The sequence below is a fragment of the Dendrobates tinctorius genome, unplaced genomic scaffold (genome assembly GCF_039654945.1).
Source record: "Dendrobates tinctorius isolate UK_male_01 unplaced genomic scaffold, ASM3965494v1 ptg000028l, whole genome shotgun sequence".
Taxonomy (NCBI): Eukaryota; Metazoa; Chordata; class Amphibia; order Anura; family Dendrobatidae; genus Dendrobates; species Dendrobates tinctorius.
The window spans coordinates 81835532-81854598 of NW_027361696.1; the positions used below are offsets into that span (position 1 = coordinate 81835532).

The 19067-nt window shown below is 42.1% G+C and overlaps 1 protein-coding gene across 3 annotated transcripts in view; it reads right to left on the bottom strand.

Moving 5' to 3' along the window:
• Window positions 1-19067, bottom strand: part of PTPRH (protein tyrosine phosphatase receptor type H) — a 307023-nt gene that overhangs the window by 72296 nt on the left and 215660 nt on the right. For all 3 annotated transcript variants that reach the window (XM_073571084.1, XM_073571082.1, XM_073571083.1), the window contains 8 exons: window positions 15564-15824; window positions 14530-14805; window positions 11941-12210; window positions 9776-10036; window positions 9404-9679; window positions 4383-4700; window positions 2881-3141; window positions 2715-2799 (listed from right to left, as the gene is read on the bottom strand). In XM_073571084.1, the coding sequence (XP_073427185.1) occupies window positions 2715-2799; window positions 2881-3141; window positions 4383-4700; window positions 9404-9679; window positions 9776-10036; window positions 11941-12210; window positions 14530-14805; window positions 15564-15824 (2008 nt within the window). The remainder of the gene's footprint in view (window positions 1-2714; window positions 2800-2880; window positions 3142-4382; window positions 4701-9403; window positions 9680-9775; window positions 10037-11940; window positions 12211-14529; window positions 14806-15563; window positions 15825-19067) is intronic.

The following is a 19067-nucleotide window of genomic DNA, read 5'->3' on the forward strand; positions in this document are numbered from 1 at the left end:
TGACGCTCTTTGTCTTGGCCATAGCGAGCTGGGGCGGAGGTACTGGCCGCTGCCATCCACCCGGGGGTGCGAAATGCTCGAAAGCGCGCATGAGGTTGACGAAATGGCAGTCTAATCTTCTGTTGTGGAAGAAAGCTGCTTTTTCCCCCTGTAGCATCTGAAATGAGCTTGTCTATTTTCTCCCCAAATAGCCGATTACCCTTAAAAGGCAGGGAAGTCAAAGACTTCTTAGAAATCGAATCAGCCCGCCATAGCCTTAACCACAAGGCTCGCCTAATGGCGATTGCATTTGCTGCTGCTAGTGCTGCGCCATTAGCCGCATCCAAAGATGTATTAATTAAATAGTCACCCACCATCGCGATCTGACTTGCTATCTCAGCCACTTCCGTCGGCAATTCTCTATCCTGCAGGACCTTATTCAAAGAATCTGACCATGACATCATGGCTTTGGCTACCCACGTTGCCGCAAAAGAAGGAAAGAGCGCTAATCCCGATGCCTCATACACCGAGCGAGCTAAACCTTCTATGAGTCGATCCGTGGGGTCCTTAATGGAAGAACCACTAGGTACTGACAACAAGGATCTTGAGGCCAGGCGTGACACTGGGGATCCACCACCGGAGATTCCGCCCATTTCTTACAGAGCTCTGATGCGAACGGATATCTCGTTTCTAGCGTTTTTTGTCCTGAAAAACGCTTGTCTGGACGTTCTCTGTGCTGCTGCACTATGTCCTCGTACTCAGGATGAGTGCTAAACAATCTATGTGGTCTCCTGGCCTTCTTAAAGGATACCTTATGACCTGCGGTTAGGGAGACATCATCCTCAATACCCAGAGTCTGATTGACCGCTTCAATAAGACTGTCTACCGTCTCCCGATACCCCGGGGTATCCAGGTCCAAGGATTCCTCCCAGTCATCACCTGAACTCTGCTCGCTCCCAGAAAATGGTGACGGTGAGCAAGACGCCGCACTCGCGGATGCTGAGGCACCGGAGGGGCCTGGAGACGCAGTATGGGCTCTTTTCCTATGCGTCTGCCTAGAGAGAGTGCGGCCCCTGCAGGCCGGAGGCTCTTGTGAGGTGGATGAACCCTCCCAAACAGGCGAGACGTCGTCTCTACCCCTATCCGGGGCCTGAAGGGTCTCAATCACCTTCGTGAGTGAAACCATGGACCGAGAGAGTGATAACGCCCATTCTGGGGGATCCAGACCCCTGGGCTCTGTCGCAGGGGAGGGCTCCTGGGCGCGTTCGGAGTCGCAGGCTTCACATAACTTAACAGTCTGCGCTCGTGGGAACATAACCCCACAGGAAACGCATGCGGCATAAAGGAACGTGTGCGTTTTTCCTTTTCCAGACATACTGCTGGCGTAGGCCAAAAAAAATAAAAAATCCCTTTAAGGTTCGAGGGGAGAGGAGGAGGAGGGTAACCCTGTAGTGCCTTAGTGTGGCTCCGGGATGGGGTCGCACTTACCCGCTCCTGCGTGTCTCTCCCCGAGCCTGCAGTCCGCCTGCTGCCTCACTCCTGGGTAAGCTGCGAGTCTTCTATTCTCGCGGCCTACCCTGCTTTGCAGCCGGGGCCTCAATTTTATCCGGCGCCCGGCCTGGTCATACTTCCATACTTAGCCACGGGCTAAATTAGAGATGGTCCGCCCGCTTGGTATGCTGGCGGACCGCTACCCCGGCCATCCGACTCCCCATGCCGCTCCGTCTGCTGGCGGCTCCCCGGGCCCACTAAGTCTCCCGGACCGCACCGGTACCAGGAGGGAGGAGGGGAGTGACGGCGCGAGGAAGGTTAGAGGACCGGAGGAAGGGGGGGAAAAGGGGGGATTAATGCCAACTGATTACCCGGGCTATTGTAAATACTGTCCCCCCCCAGCCGAATGGCCGCCTGACTCAAGCAGCGGCCTCTCCACCCGGGGGTAAGCCTGACCACTATCCCCGGCTCCGAAAAACACTGCCCAGGGCCCTCTCCAGCTCATACCTGCGACCTCCAGCTCGATAGCCAGCACCTGAGTTACTTCTGTTTAGGACGGTGCAAGCACCCTAGCTCCGACCGCCTTGCAGAGGCGAGGAGAGGGACCGTCCGCCGCTATGCAGCACCGCCGTCATGCGTTGGTGGAGCAGTGGGGGCCGCACAGACTAGTCTTGTGCCTCTTTGCAAGCCCATGGTTTCAATACCTAGGGGTGGACAGGGCTAAGTCTGGCATAGTGTCCCACGTCGCGGGAAAGGAAACGTGGAGGGACACTCGCACGTGGTCGCCCGTTGCTGGTTTGGGGAAATCGGATCCTTTCAATAGGATGCGTTGCCCCTCTTATCTTCATAAAATAAAAAACAAGGAAAAAATAGATGTCTGGGGAAAAGTCCCAGAGGTGTCCCTCTGTGCGGGAAAGGATACGCGGAGGCGATACTCAACGCGTGCTCCCCTGTTGTTGGTTTGGGGAGATCGGACCCTTTCTATAGGATCCGTCGCCCCTGTCTCATCTTCATGGTAAACGAGAAAAAAAAATAGCCTGGAGAGATCCAGACTGCGTGTGCCTCCATAAGACACTAAGCAAAAAACTGGTTTCCGCCCGCTATCGGGGCGAGGGTGTATGCGGCGGAGGAGATAACTTGTTTTTTGTATACCTAGTGTCAGCCTCCAGACGGCAGTAGCATACACCCACAGTCTCTGTGTCCCCCAATGAGAAGGAGAAAAAAAATATAAAACAATATCTCACCTTCTCTTCTTCAGAACAAAGAAAGCGATGACAGCGATGAGAAGAAGGAATAGTAGGACGCCGAATATCGATCCAACAATGACTCCTACCAAAAAAGAAAGGTTTGGTCAATGAACCGTTCATGCAACGTTCAGGACAATGGAGTATGTGGCAGCTGGTGACTTACCTGTGTTGTCAGTTGCACAGTTTATCACTACTGAGATGGTAGATTTATTTGTAGCCAGTGTCTTCACACTAATCTTGTAACTCGCGGCAGGTTGTAGGTTGGATATTGGGATATCTTTCGAGCATGTGGGATCATTAATTCTGCTTTTGTTGTTCACCAACACATCAAATGAAGAATAATTCCCAAGAGGACATGTAAAATGTACATTTATCTGGTACGCATCCATCTTAGAACACATGAGGTTACCAACAGGGTCAGGGTCTGAATAAGGAGAAAGTTCAATTAGCCAAGCACTGAGATCTCCATATTTGTGATATTGCTATAGCTTACTTTTGACACTTCTATATTACTCATATGGTAAAGGCAAAGTCTAGATATAAAGGGATTGAGATGGGTGCGATTATACTATTTGGGAAACCAATCACTATCTTTTATTTCACACCCTTTTATAGTGAACTGACTGCTGGACTCCAGATAATGACTTATCTGTGGTTGAATTCTTCTATATATTTTAGCTTTACGCCTAAGACTTTCATTGGGGTGTACTCATTTTCACAACATGGTCTTGAGTGCTTGTGTTAAGAAAACTATTTTTCTGTATCTGCAAAATAACAAATCTTGTTTGCAATCAATGGCCTATGGGAGTAATTTGAAATATATTATCCTAAAAACTAAGGGTGAGGGGTTTACTCATATATGTAATCAGAACATCATCCCACTCCTAAAAAAAACCCCAAAAACATTTCAACTTAAAATGCCTGTTTGGTTCACATTGATTTCTTGTATTGAACCCGAGGAATGATTGTGCATGCGCAGAGGAGACAGGTCACTGAGGGTACCTGTCAATCAATGACAAGAAGCTGGCCGTGAGCAGCAAAGTACAGCACACCGAGACGTGACTTGCCCGCCCAGCTGCATTTGAGCATGAACCTTCAAGAACAGTTCTCAAATAAATTCTACTAGCAAGGTGTAAATGTAATAAGGGGTTGAATATCCTGATTAAAGGTCCTCATTAAGGGTCAGATTTATTATTTGTATTTTTGTTAAGTTCCTTTTCTTTATCGTTTAGTATTCATTTACATTTTTTACGCCAATTTTTTCAAAATGGCGCATGCGGTTCATGAATTTTGTGCAATATCAAAAATGCTCATTAGCTTTGCCTTTGACCCCTTTTGCCCAAAAACTAAAATTTTTTGCTAGATCCAGTAAAATTTTCACCAAAATAGTCACAATTGATGAATACACTGAAAACGTCTGGAAAATAAAGTCCCCACACAATGGCATACATCTATAAAATAAGCTTTAAAAAAAGGCGAAAAAAAAAAGTCGAATCAGGCACAAATGAAAAATGGGCGAAAAGTACCAAAAACTGGAGAAAAAAAAAGGAGGGGCAAATCTAATAATAAATCGGCAAATATCCTACGTATGCATTTACAGGCCGGTTGAGGTTACTTTGGGACTTTCAGACTTGCAGATCTATTGATCAGTGGTATCTTATTTACCTGTTTCCACCCTGATGAAGCTTGGTGTGCTGTAGGATGTGATGCTGGTATCCGCTCTGGACGCACGGTTAGTGTTTCCGGGTTTCGAAATGCGAGAAAAACTTTCAACACTGATGTTATAAACGTTTCCAGGGTCCAAGTTACTCACAACATATTTTTCTTCAAGGGTTTCATTTTGCGTTTTTTTATGTTCATTTATATAGACAGTGACCCGATATCCTGACACAAGACTATCAGGAGTATTAGGATTCTTCCATGTCAGTGTGATGCTGGTGTTGTTTACGTCACCCGCCTCTAAGCCCTGTGTAGTAACTGACTCTGCAAGAAAAAAAAAAATCATGTAAGGGAACTTATATTTTGTCTGAGTGCTGTGCGTGGAAATAAATGACCTCTCACGGACGGCACTAGGACCAATGGTAATTGACAGCGCTGATCTGATGACTTTTTTTGCAAAGACTGAATGTCAGCTCCAAAAAAATTGCAGCCGACATTCCATCAATGAAGCTAAGCAGCTTGTGCATGGGTATAAACTTGTTTTTTCAGGAAAAACAATATTCAGACCCCTGATATTGAAAGTTTTTGAAGTCCCAGTAGTCGGACCTCCATTGATTAACAAATGATCCCCTACACTACCGAAAAGGAAAAACTTGTTTTTTGGGGAGTGACTAAGCAGTCCAATCTGCAGGCACCATGCTATAGAGCAGGAGGAGCCAAGAAGATTGATGTATAATGTAGGTATGGGAGAAAAGATTCAGTATAACCTGTGTTTTAATCCTTTCATCTGCTGTTCTTTCTGGGGATTTTTAGTCCAGTGGGCGGTACTATATCATATTTTAATGTCTGTATAAGGACACAATACCCAGAACCCCTACTGAACTAAAGGAAGATGGTCATAATAATCTGTGCTATTGAATCAAGGAGGGTATTGTACACATCTTAAATTGATGCCACATTAGGACTATGGAAGAAAAAATAAGTATAAAAAAAATAAAATAAAAGGCAACGGAGGTTTTTTTTATTAAAGGGATCTGCTGGCTCTTTTGACATGTCCTGCTTATCTAACAAGAACATCTGCATTTTCGATAAAATTGTAATGTTGGAATATCTTTCCTTACAACTCGGTGTTGTACCATTTTACAATTATTTTTCTGTGCAGTGTATGAACAAATTGATAGCTGGGCCTTATCATTTCCCTTGACAAATGTGTCGCCCCATAGTCTGACACTGGGAACCCTGACTGGACATGTCAGATTGTTTAGGGACAGTATATTTACTGGAGGGATAGTAAGACCCAGATTACAATATGGTACAAAAACTTGGCACTCAAAAGAAAAATTGATTTGACAGTTCCTTTATTGTAAAAGGCATCCAGTTAAATATACTTCTTTTACTTCTTTAAACGTTTTCGGTCATACAATTGACCTTCATCAGAAACAGAATTTTTTCACAGTTGGTTTTAACTAGAATGAGTTTACAAGAAGACAAGACAGTATGGTTAGGCTGGTTTCACGTTAGCGTTGAAACAACGCTGCGCACTGCGTCGGTAAGCCCTGCCCCGATCCGGCTCCCTGCCCGCCCCATCCGGGATCACCGCCTACTATCGCATTTGCACGCATGCGATCGGCGCACCCCATCTTTAGCATAGGGTGCGCAGATCATGCACTGCCAGTGTGAAAGTAGCGTGCTGCGCACTTTTGACGGTGCACCGTGCTCGCCGAAATGCAACATGTTTAGACGAAAGGTCGATGACTAGATAAATACTGAAATAGCAAATCCTGAGACAAGGTTCAAGTGAGCTTAGTGAAACTCCACAGGTTCCATGGGCGGTGATAGAGAGTTCGTGCTGTGATGGTATGTAAGGAACATATGTAAAAGGCGTGCCCTAGGAGGTTGAAAACAAACAACAAGTGTGACACTGGTAAATAAAGGATACAGTGAGATTCGTGGTCGGCTGGTGCTACTGGATGTGCAATACCACATGAAAGGTAATAGCCGACTGGAATGAGTGCCAAGACAGGTACCTGAGAGGAACTGTAATGGAAAATTCCATATATTATTATTAAAGAACCGCTGTCATAAGTAGGCACTATTCAGTACAGCATTCCCATGGAGACATTCCTCTCACTCCTTCCACAGAGGGATGACGTTTAGGGCATAAGCGCCGCCCTCTACCCGCCCCCTGTTACATCATGGGCTCCCCCCCTCCTTCTTTCTCCTCTTACTTGGACACAGCTGTCTATCACACAGGCGCCGCCCCATAATTAACATCCTGATCATGTGACCGCCCTCCTGGGGCCGTGATAGGCTATCATTCTCCGCTTATACCCGGATATACTTCCCTGCAATACAGAGTCTCTCATACCAGCAGCACATGCGTCCAGCCACAGACCAATGTAACATTTTTAAGAGATCCAGCTCATTTCTTGCTGGTTCTCTATTTTATCACATTGACAGCATTTACTCCTTTTTTGCAGCGCTATTCCTCTGCACCCTCAGTGCTTCTCCTGAACAGCGCCTTCACTCTCCCTGTGACACACTTGCCTCCCTGGGCAGGACTGACCATTTGGAGAATCACAGGTGACTCTAGTTCTCCCAGACAACATTAGGGCACTACTATTGTACCAACTAGTGCCTTTTTGCTTATGCTTTCTTCTCTTTCAATTTTAGCACCCAGTTGTGGACATTCATGCCTGTCACAAACAATACAGGATAGTTTCCTGAATATATTACAGGTGATTTTACACTTCTTAATACAGTGTTCACCTCACATTCTTTGTCCTCAGCGCTACTCATACCTTCTACATGTTTCAATTGCAGTACAAATTTCTGGACACCCACACCAATCATTGGATCTACTGTTTCCCTGTATAACCCAAGGTGTCAAACCCGTGGGTCTGGTGATTTCCTACATGAATGGGTAATTTAGTTCACATTACGTGCACATCCTCAGCCTATCTCAGTACACACATTTATACTCTTTTCTTATCATCCTCAGTGTCCTTTCATCCTCAGTTGCTGCTGCTTCCCAGACATCTGTTACTCCACATTATTAATGAATATACCCAGGTATTAATTGACTGTTTTGGATTTTTTCTCTTTCCTCATTCACATAACATCGCCCAATATGTTTATGTTTATGTGCCATAGTCACTCACCGTCTTCTTTTTTTTTTTTTTTTTTGGAACCTGTGGAGTTTCACTATGCTCACTTGAACCTTGTCTCAGGATTCGCTATTTCAGTATTTATCTAGTCATCGACCTTTCGTCTAAACTTTACATGATGTTCATACGGTCATTATCAGCATCCTGTTGCTCAGATATTTGTTATGTACTTATTTGTTCACTAACCATACTGTCTTGTCTTCTTGTAAACTCATTCTAGTTAAAACCAACTGTGAAAAAATTCTGTTTCTGATGAAGGTCAATTGTATGACCGAAAACGTTTAAAGAAGTAAAAGAAGTATATTTAACTGGATGCCTTTTACAATAAAGGAACTGTCAAATCAATTTTTCTTTTGAGTGCCAAGTTTTTGTACTACATTGTTAGTTGGCTGGATACCCGACTTGTGCACCTCCCTCCACACTGAGTGCCGTGTTTTTTCTATTTTCCAGATTACAATATGTTCATACAACTCCAGGAAGAATAACAGTCAAATGATACAGTGCAAGAGAAGGTTCTCCTTCACCGTATCGGAATAAAAGTATTTACCAAACTGCCTTTCACTGATTCTAAGGAAATCCTTGTCATCAAAGAGGTGTTTATGAGTAAAGAAACAGTGCTGCGCCTCGTCCATGAGCCGTTTCTGGTACTGCAGCTCAGCTGCATTCAAGAGTATGGGGATAAGCTGCAATATCATACAGAACCTACAGACAAGCCAGGCACCTGGCCTGGTTTCTTGGAAGAAAAAAAAAAAATTATTTTTTAAAATACTCTCATATCATTCCCACTGCTTCACTGAGAATTGTGTATTATTTTTTTTTACTATATCCGCCATACAGTTTTAGAGACATGGACCTTTATATTTAGTGCTGGTGTAAGGAGGAAGATTGGGCTGAAGGTACCTGGATTGAGCCGGGTCCGGAACTGCCGAGGCTGCGTCCCTTGTTGCCCGGGGGAAGGAATAGTAGACCGGACAGGTCCCATGACCCGAGAATAGGTGGCGTGTTTAAGCAGGAAACAGAACTAAAAGTGCGCAAAGCGGCAATGAGTTTCCGGCTATCAGGGAGAGTGCAGGAGGGTGCAGCGTGCTCTGCACCCCGAGCAGCAGCGCTGTGATGTAGTGCGGCCAACATCTCCTGAGCACTCCAGCGGGACAGGAGAGTGCTGTGCGCCCAGCTAAACGTGCAGAGAAATGTGGGCTGGCTACAGGACACCAAGTTGCAGTTCCCTCTGCTGGCCAGCGCGCACCAGCTCCCACTTGGTATCGGGATTTCTGCAGCCCTCTTTACTTTGGCTGCACAGGCTTATGGACTAGGGGCTCAACGAATAAAACTGGAGACCACCTGTTGCCGCCAGAAGTTGGACCGTTAATTGTGGGACCCCATCGGAGGATACACCGGCCGTTGCCGGTACTACAACCTCCCACAGATCACCTGCGTCTGAGGAACCTAAAGACACAATAAGTTTAATAACTGGACTGTTGTTTCATTGTAATTTCTGTTCTCAATTTAACTATTATCTCCCTGCGAAGAGTTCCTTTATTGTTCCAGTTAAATGGTTATACTGTTAACCTTTGCTCTACCTCCCTTGCGTCAATCTATCCTGTAACCTGCTTACACTAGTTTAATGGTCTTTCTCAGGGGGGCATGGCTCACAGGACAGTTATGCAGAGCAGCCTAAAGACACGCCCTAGAGGATCCTGTGAGCTACGTCCATAAACATCTGCTGTAAATAAAAAGGCCTACATCTCTGAAACCATACCGTGAGTGCTCAGGGGAACAATAGGAATAAAATAATAACAAAAACTGACAGGTCTTCTTTAAGGAGACAAACATTTAAGTGCATAGAAGAAATAATCTTACTGGTCGGAGTGAATATTTGCGCATTAACACTTTTAGTATCTTGGATCACAGATGTGACAATTATATTGTATAGATGTCCCGGGAGCAGGTTCTTTATACTGAAATGTATGTCATTAGTAGTAACACTAGTCGTTTCCTTCTGTGATGCTGTTGTATCTTGCCACGTCACATGGTAGTTATAAAAGTGTGCATTAACATCTCCTGGCGGCGCCCAGGTAATGTATATTTCAGAGATATTAATTGCATTGCCTTGAAGATTGTTTGGAGCATTGGGTCCTGAAAAAAAAAAGAAAAAATTTTTTAAATTCTTTTAAATACATTCTAGATTAATAGTGTGATTATTTTCCCTTTAAGTTGATCATAAGGACTTACTTGTTGTGCAACTTTTACTAGGATAATTGCGGCTCTTGACGCCATTGCTGGTGACAGTGTAGATGGTAAAGCTGTAGGTTTCTCCTGCTGCCAGATACTTCACTTCCAATGAATTGTTGGTTGTCTGTAGTTTGGTGCTGTCATTCTTTACCACAATGTAGTAATATGTGGCCTTATTAATATCATTGGGGACAGTCCAGTTAAAACTTACAGAATCATTTGATTTGTCAATAACCTGAAATGTTGGCACTGTGGATGGCACTAAAAAGAGAAACAATATCATAAGGTAAAAAAATAAATCGATTTTTAATACCCGATCTGGTCATTTTTATTTCTTATCCCTCTCCCATCACAGTCAGTTTTTGTCTTTGTGCTTTTGGGATTTTTTTTTTTAACTGCCCTTTTTTTTTTTTATTTCAAGAGATATAAACTTGTTTTATTTTTTTTTTTCATCGACTTAACCAAAGGAGGGTTGTTTTTTGTGGGATGAGCTGTTTTGAAAGGAACTATTCATTTTACCATATACTGTAATATTTTAGAAAAACAATTCCAAGTGAAAAGGTGAAAAACAGCAATTTACCTATTCTTTATTTGGGTTGTGTTTTTGCAAAGTTCTTAATGCAGTAAAAATGACCTATCAATCTGTTCTCAGTACGATTGGGAGGATACTAAACTTGTGAAGTTTTTGTTAATATATAATACATACACTGCATTTTAATAGTTAAAGTAAAAAATTCAAAAGTAAAAAAAAAACAAAAAACAATTTCAATGATTTTAAATTTAATTACTTTTTTATTTTTCAGATAATTGAGTTGTGTCTGTACTGTAGCTTTGAGTTATCCCACAGGATCAAAGGATGGATTCATGGGAACAGATGGATGGTGGCAACGGGGGGCCTTCAATAGCACCATAGCTGCTATGTCAAACCATCACCACCTGACAATCACCTTTATAGGGCAAAAAGTAATGGGCACTAAATGGAGCACCATCGGGATCAAACCACTTAAATACCACTGTCACTGATAGATAGACATGGGCTTTTAGGGGGTTAAATAGCAGTGACTGGTGTTAGGTCCATTTTATGCTGTTAGCAGTAGGTGTTGGCTGCATAACACAGCTGACACCTGCCAGGTACGGAGCACCATCTGTGGCGTATGTCGGGAAGGAGTTGCCAAAAATGTCATATGTGGTTCAAGATGAGGAGCAATTCTGAAAATAGGTGCAGTTCTCAGAGATAGATGTGGCATAAAAGTCTGAGACAGGAAAACTACATTAAAATGGGTCTCTCGCCACAATCAAACATGACCTTCTGGCCCTTTTAAGATCTCTAGGAATACAAAAAAAAAATGGGTTGGCACTCCATATTAAAGTGTGGCGCTTGTGAAGGGAAAGTATTCAGAAAAGAAGAATCTCCCAGCACTCAAGCTTTTCAACATCTCCATCTTTGCTGGTATAGAGCATCCCCATCCTCTTTCAATGAAAAAAAAAACAGAAATCTCTTTTTAAAGACTTGGCTACCACTATGGTATATCTGGTACATTCCGAAATTGGTTTCAAATGAATGTTTTGAGTGAAATTATACATTTCACTTCCAGTGCCAACCTATCTGTGGACACATATGCCTTGATATCTGATGAGGTGTAAAGGGCCCGTCACACTAAGCGATATCGCTATAACGTCACTGGTTTTGTGACGTAGCAGCGATATTGCTAGCGATATCGCTATGTGTGATACTTACCTCCGACCGGCTCCCCCACTGGTTATCGCTGATCGCGCGAGAACAGCCTGGGCCGTTTCTTGTCGTCAGCTTCCTGCTGGGCTTTCTGCTGTGGTGACGAGCGACGTGTGGACACGGGCGGGAGGACGTCTTCATCGCCGCATCTGACAGGTAAGTAACGACCGCTGCTGCGTCGCCACACCGCTGGTGAGATCTGCCTGTGTGGCAGCTCACTAGCGACCACTTAGCGATGCACCAGCGATCCTGACGGGTCATATCGTTGTCGGGATCACTGGTGCATCGCCAAGTGTGACAGTACCTTAAGACTGTGTAAATACCTCTACTCTGCTAATTCATCTCATTATACCCTACTTTATTCGCAAACTCTCCATATCATCTCACATAAAAACAGTCAGGTAAACGTCGGCACTATGCAATGTCAACTTACTTGTTGTATTACTAACAAGGCTAGACGGTTGACTAGAAACATTGTTCTCGGTGACTGCAGAGACAGTGAAGTTGTAGTCCACTCCTGGTAATAGGTTTTGTACAACTACAGAATTATTGCTTATATTTGAAATCTCATTAAAATTGACGCCTTTACCACCCACAGTGTAGGTATAAGTCTTATAATTGGTGTCCTTGGAGAAATCCCACTGAAGAGTCATCGTATTCTCTGATACATGCAATACTTCCAGTCCTTGGACTACGCTTGGTTCTGGAAATATAAAATACAAATTTGTTATAATATATCTAGTAAATCTTGTTTCTTCTTACAGTATTGTCCTACATATGAATAGGAGTATGAGCAAGAAGAACACTTGGTTCTTCTCATTTAATCTCACCATATTCTTAATAGATCTAATATCTGGTTGTTTCACAAGCCCTTCACACAATCAGCAATGATAGAGATTCGTAAGGAAATAGTTATAGATAACAAGTCTAAACTCTACAGAAGAAATATCAACAAGACTCTGTAATCCCTAAGGGGTAATATTTCTCCTTGTGGAGTGACATGCCAGTGTAAGGAGACTTGTACATCGTACAGTGCATCCCTGGGAAATAAAATATGATAATTGCCCCTCCTCCAGGAGAAATGTTACTCCTTAGATCCAGTCTTTAACCTTTCACCTGAAAAATCACATCTCATACTTTCCACTGAAGAGGGGCAATACCACAAGACACCATGTTTGCAAGTTGAGATTCTTGTTTGGCTTTTATCCTAAGTCATGTGGCAAGGCTCGTTTAAGGGTCCATATTGATGTTCAGGTCTGCTACTTCCAATAGGTGGCACTTGAGTTCAAGTCCATTCCTTACTGAAGAGGCAATTTGGATATTTAATTTCCTACATTACGTGCATGTCCTATAAGTGTCCTTTCACTGACATGTCAGATATGTCTTTCTCCATAAGGAGAAATGTTACCCCTTAGACCCCGAACAGAGGCCTCTCATACAGCCAAATCAGATCTCATACTCTGCACTGACGAGGGACAACTGTTCTGTCTCCAACATAAGAAATGATATTCAGTTTTCCTTAGATAATGTTTCTTGTTTCCTTAGTTCCATCTAGTGGCCAAAAGATATTACTGCATGATGTTATGTATTGTACTTCCTGTATTTTCCCTCCAATACCTAATGTATTCTGGGTAACTTTGCAAGGGATCATGGTCTATGCCAGCCCCCTTCTTCTCTTCAGTCGGCCATTTCTTTCAAGTCTGCATATTGGAAGCACCTCATCGTTTAGTTTCCCCTTGTGTTAGCATCGGTGGTATGTAATCATTCCCTCTGTATATTCTGCATTATATCAGCTAGCTTAGTTACAACTCCTGCTCAGCTAGTAGTTCAGTTTGTATGTTATGTATAATGTATATTTCCATGAATCCAATACTGATCCTATGTATCTGTTTCTGTTTGTAGTTTTACCATACACATCTATATCTACGTTCAATAAACCACAGATTCAACTACAGTCTCCCTTATTGGACCCCGGTATAGCGGTTTAGCTGCTTGTTAAGCTATATGAATCCCGTTCATATAGTGAGGACATGACAACAACACCATGAAAGACATGTCTGCACACTGAGATTCTGGTTTGGCTTTTATCCCAAGACATATGGCAAGGCTCAATAATGACTTTTAGAATCACTACTTACAAATAGGTGGCACTGAAGTCCTAGTCATCAAGACAAAAAAAAACTGAGAAAGGATGAAGAAATATCACCCCTCCTTCCATCAAAATGTGGGAAAACTCATCGGAGCTCTGGCTTCATGCTTGATTGCTACACAGGGCTCCACAGAAGTCATAGATGGCGGTAGTGTGAAGGTGAGAAAATTAGTGGAGTCTGGTTCAGTAATGCTGAACCACGTGCATAAAAGTGGCACACTGGTGTACAGGCTCAATAGAAAGTCTATGGGTCCATACACCACTGTGCACAAGTTAGGGCTAGGGTCACAAGATTGTATATTCTCTCACCTGAGAGAATCAAGTCGATTATACTAATCACACACTGATAAAACTCTGATCAGAATTTGATCAGATTGTGATCATGGTGTGATCGGATTATCTTTCTCCATTGTGTCAGTCTGTGGTAATCGGACCGCACTCAGATGTCACTCAATTGCAGTATGATGTTTTCCATGGGCTCATTGACTTGCATGGCTGAGTGCAATCTGAATATCAGATCAAACTTGGCCATGCAGCCACTTTTTCCTTGGACCGTTTTTTCCTCGGACCGTCTCGGATGTGTCAAGATCTACTGTACATCCCCATTATACACAATACATTAGAAGGTCTGCAATATATATTCAGAAGTAAATTTTTATAGCATTTGTCTTTTAACTTCTTGTGCTTGCAGAATTTTTCCAGAATATTTAATTGAATTAAAAATGTATTTTATCATAAAACAGAAGATAAGTGTAAATAATGGGTTATGCCAAGTAAGAACCTCCTCCCTGTTGCTTCAGATATAAAATGGTTCACGCAAAAAAATAAAAATGTATCATGTCAAGAGTGGTATTCAATTTTTCATGAACTTACTTGTTGTTGTGTAAATCATTATAGACGGATCACTAGAAACATTGTTCGGGGTAACTGCAGAGACCGTGAGGTTGTAGTCTATTCCTGGTAATAGGTCTTTTATCACTACAGAATTGGTGCTGCTGCTTATATTTGAAATCTTGGTGAATTGGGCACCTTGACCATCCACAGTGTAGGTATAGGTCTTATTATTAGGATCCGTGGAGAGGGTCCATTGGAGAGTCACCGTAGTTTCTGACACAGACGTAACTTCCACTCCTTGGACTATGTTTGGTTCTTGAAATAGAAGATATAAATTTTATTTAAAAAAAAGTTGATCATGATCTAATACCTAAAACTACTTTTAGCACACAAGACCTACATATGGGCTTCTACAAATACAGCCAGAGTGATGGAGGGAACTTTCTTCCCAGCACATTAAAGTTTTCTGGGTCTAATGACCAGTGTCCCAATCTTCATAGTTTTGGAAGGACAACCAGCCATCTGCCTAAACTAAAGGCCAAGCATCATCATCAGTTGTACGGCAGGAGACCACCTTCCTTCAGGCGGCCGATCATATGAAATAAAAGATGGTAGAACGACATTGATGAGCATGGAGATTTCCCCACTTTTGACAGACATGCCTAAAATGTTGACATGACCTGATAATTTTGTTATCAGAGATGTCTGTCCGCTTCTCACTTCACTTTTTTCATCAAAAATACATGCTCACTTGGCCAGACTAAGGAGGCTTGAGTATATGGCAATAGGGCAGCTTAGCAGTTTGGCTTTCCACTGTCTAAGGCAAAGTTCACACATCTATATATATTAAAATTCGGGTCAGTCACATCGGTAAATTTTATGGGTGCTGGAGATGCCTTAACATAGGTGAAGTCACTGGCTGGCACATTGGGTCAGTGTACGGTTAGATATTCACACATATAGAACATGGATTGATTATATGCTCACTAGAGTGAGCCCTTAATTATATGGCCTCCGATTAGGAACGCTGTACCATACACATACTATTTTAGATAGACATTTAATTAACTTACCTGTTGTCCCTTTTACAACATTAGATGGTGAGCTAATAATCTCATTTATGGTGACTGCAAAGATGGTGAAACTGTACTCCGTTCCCGCAGCTAGGCCCTTTATCTCTGCAGGGCTGGTCTTTATATCAGTTTTATTGGTAGACCCATAATTCACAGTATAGCTGTAAGATAAGCTATTTGTGTCACTGGAGGGTGTCCATGTAAGAGTCACAGAACTGCTTGATACAGAAGAAACCTTCAAGTCTGTGATTGGAGATGGTTCTAAGGAGTCAAATTCAAGAATGAAAATTAGTCTCTCGTTTCCTCAGGTCACTAATGTATACCAGTGGCAGATACAGAAAACTTTGTGATGCACATTGGAGTTGTATAATTTTTGTTGGGAGGCCTCCGATGGGAGGCCTATGAACCACTGCTTACCTCCTGGCATCTACAACTCTTCTCTCTCTATTAGCCAGCCTGGTGTGGGGGTCACATAGCAGCGATGACATCAAGCCAAGCGGGTTGACCAGAAGAAGAGCCACAGACATCGTAAGGAAACAGGCTGTTCTTAGGACTCCCATCCAGCAACCACAGATTACTCATGTGGTCAAAGGACCTGATCCTGTGAACAGATGCGCACCAACTCTAGTTCTCATCTATCGGATTAAGAAAACTGAAAAATGGCTGGGAGAGCTGCCAATCCACTTTGTCTCTTATCTATCTTGTAATCAAAGGCAATTTGGCCTTTAAATGAATGCCAAGTAAAACAAGATAAAGTCATAACCACTGTTAAGGTGGCCATACATATACTGTAGACTTAAAGGGAATCTGTCACTACATTTGCCCTATCTAAACTATTAATATTGGCATACAGGTTATAGAATGCTGAAAAAGTCCTCCCTGTATGTCTCACATCAGCTGTGTTGTTACTGAGAAATCATCTTTTATCAATTTATATAAATGAGCTCTTTCAGGCTATGGGGAGGATGCTGCATGGAGATAACTCTGCCTCCAGAGCTTGCATTAAATCACTGGCACCCCGGTCAATCAGCTGTTCTCGGTGTTGGCGGCCGCCGCCGGTCAGAAATGCTCAATTGCGGGCTGCTCCGTCTTCTGACAGTGGCCACAGCAGGCTACTACACATCTGCCTCCTATTCAAGTTACTTTTTAACGTTCAGCAATACACATGGAGGACAAGGTGTGGATGTGGTAAACCCAATAAAAGATGTCCAAGATATCAGGACTTGACATGATCAAATAGTCACATGTGACAATACATATACTGAATATACCTGAACAAAATCCATTAATTACCTATTTATTCACATATCAACTGAGGAAATGAAATAATGAAGGGATCAATTAAGGGGGGTAACTGAGAGGTCAGTACTACAAAGGGGCTTGACTTTTTTTTAGCATTGAATATAACAGATAAGTTAAGACTAGTCAAAGATTTTTCATCTTTGAAAGTAGTGGGTCTCCAAAAACGTTAACCAATATTTGCACTATAGAATATCCATTGGATAAGTCAGTACAATGTGGCCGCTGGACAGGAGGCCTGTGAAATGCCTTACTTTCCTGCATTCTCAGTTATTCTTTTAGATTAGTCGGACTGGAATGACGCTGTGTGTACATCACTCTACAAGGACGACGCTGTGCCAGCCCGGCTAATCAAAAGAAGAGACGGGATTGCTGGGACATGAGAAGAATTCTAGGCCTTCTTCGTCCACAGTCAGACATTACTGAACTGGATTTGAGTCCTGAGAATCGATTCTCCCATCTCTGGCCGACAACTGTAAGTGGTGCAAATTTGAACTTTACTGTGTCTTGCCTTGTGGTGTGAATATAGGCCTTCATTTTTCTACTTAATACTGAGGGTATGTCCCAGCTTGTTCGATGAATTGGGAGGTCATGCCCCCATCCCAAATTTTTAATAGAGGTGGATGAAACTGTTGTGAAGACACCAAAAGTTGCTATGTTTTTATGCACTTGAGTTTAGCAAAAATGTTGTGATTTATCAAAGTGTTTTACGTTAAGTTACTGGCAAAAACACTCATGATTCGGGGCCTAAGTCTTTATTTTTGTACATTATATTTCTAGACATCTCTTTATATTTTTTTATAATTTATTCACTATTTGTGAATATTTTTTTCTCTTTCCACTCTTTACAACACAGTTCACATATTCACAATATATATATTTTTTATTACAATCCTTCAGTTACCACATTTTACATAAGTTGTTTTACTCCTTTACATATTTTTTATTCTTCAAAATCTTCTTCACAAAATGTATTGTATATTTTTGTGTTGTTATTTTACTTTGTTTTCAACCTACACATACTTCTGTATACTTTCACATTTATGGAAATGCAATTATTTTTTCTTCTCCATTGTGGTGGATATATGTATTTGGGGCTGATTTGATCGTGTTCCTCATTTCAACATACCTTAAGCTTGCAGACACAACTGGATATTCCCTTATGTTACATACCTACCTATAGGAACAGCTAGTACAAAGAAATTATATTGATACAACATAGTGTGGATCACATTTCTGCCAACCCAAAATCTTAAAGGCCATTTTGTCTTTACAAAGAAATTCTCTGAGGTTCCCATCTTATAGTTGCCCTGCTCTGTGTGATACGAAAATGTCAGCATTTCTCCCATCCACATCAGAATATTGACCCTTAATTATATCCTACTTTACATAGAATTGACAAAGACTTGACATTCTGAAGAGCTACGTAATAGGAGATTCTCTTTTTCACCCATTGAATTCTTTATCATGAGATACTATCGTATTGTAGCCCCGTGACTTGGACACACAGATTCTGTGAATTCACTGACCACATTGGGGCCCAATTTCTCCAGTTTCAAAATTTTAATATATTGACATAGTGAAATTGTATATTGCATTATGAATATGATTAGGCCATAGAAATAGCTTTTTTGGAAATATTGACAATCTTTCTGATAATACAAGAATACAGTATATTAAGGGGGACACTATCTACAGCTCACATTGCCCTAAGCACAAAGACTAAGTGTGCCCCCATTAAAGCACATTTATTCCCTACAGCATCATGATCCCTTTTTTTAATGAGCAAATGTAATAGCACACTAAATCTGTTAAATCTGTTAACAATAAGGTATTTATAAACCATACAGACCGGTCCATTGGGTTCAGTTGTGTGGACTGTGTATCCCAAGAAACATACACTCTTGAGAAACATAAGGCACAATATGCTGAATCTAGAATTTGCAAATACAAATTAGCCCTTGTACCAAAAATAATTAACAGATTAATATTATTACCACCATGACTGGACACCACCATGCTGTTACTAAATTACCCCCATACTGCAAGTTGACAATTACAGCATACAGTACTTGGACAATACCAGTATAAAGATACAGTACTGGGATAATACAGAATACAGTATTTGGACAATAACAACATAAAAATGCAGTACCAGAAAAATATCAGCATATGGTAACTTTATCTAGCCACATTATGGTGGTG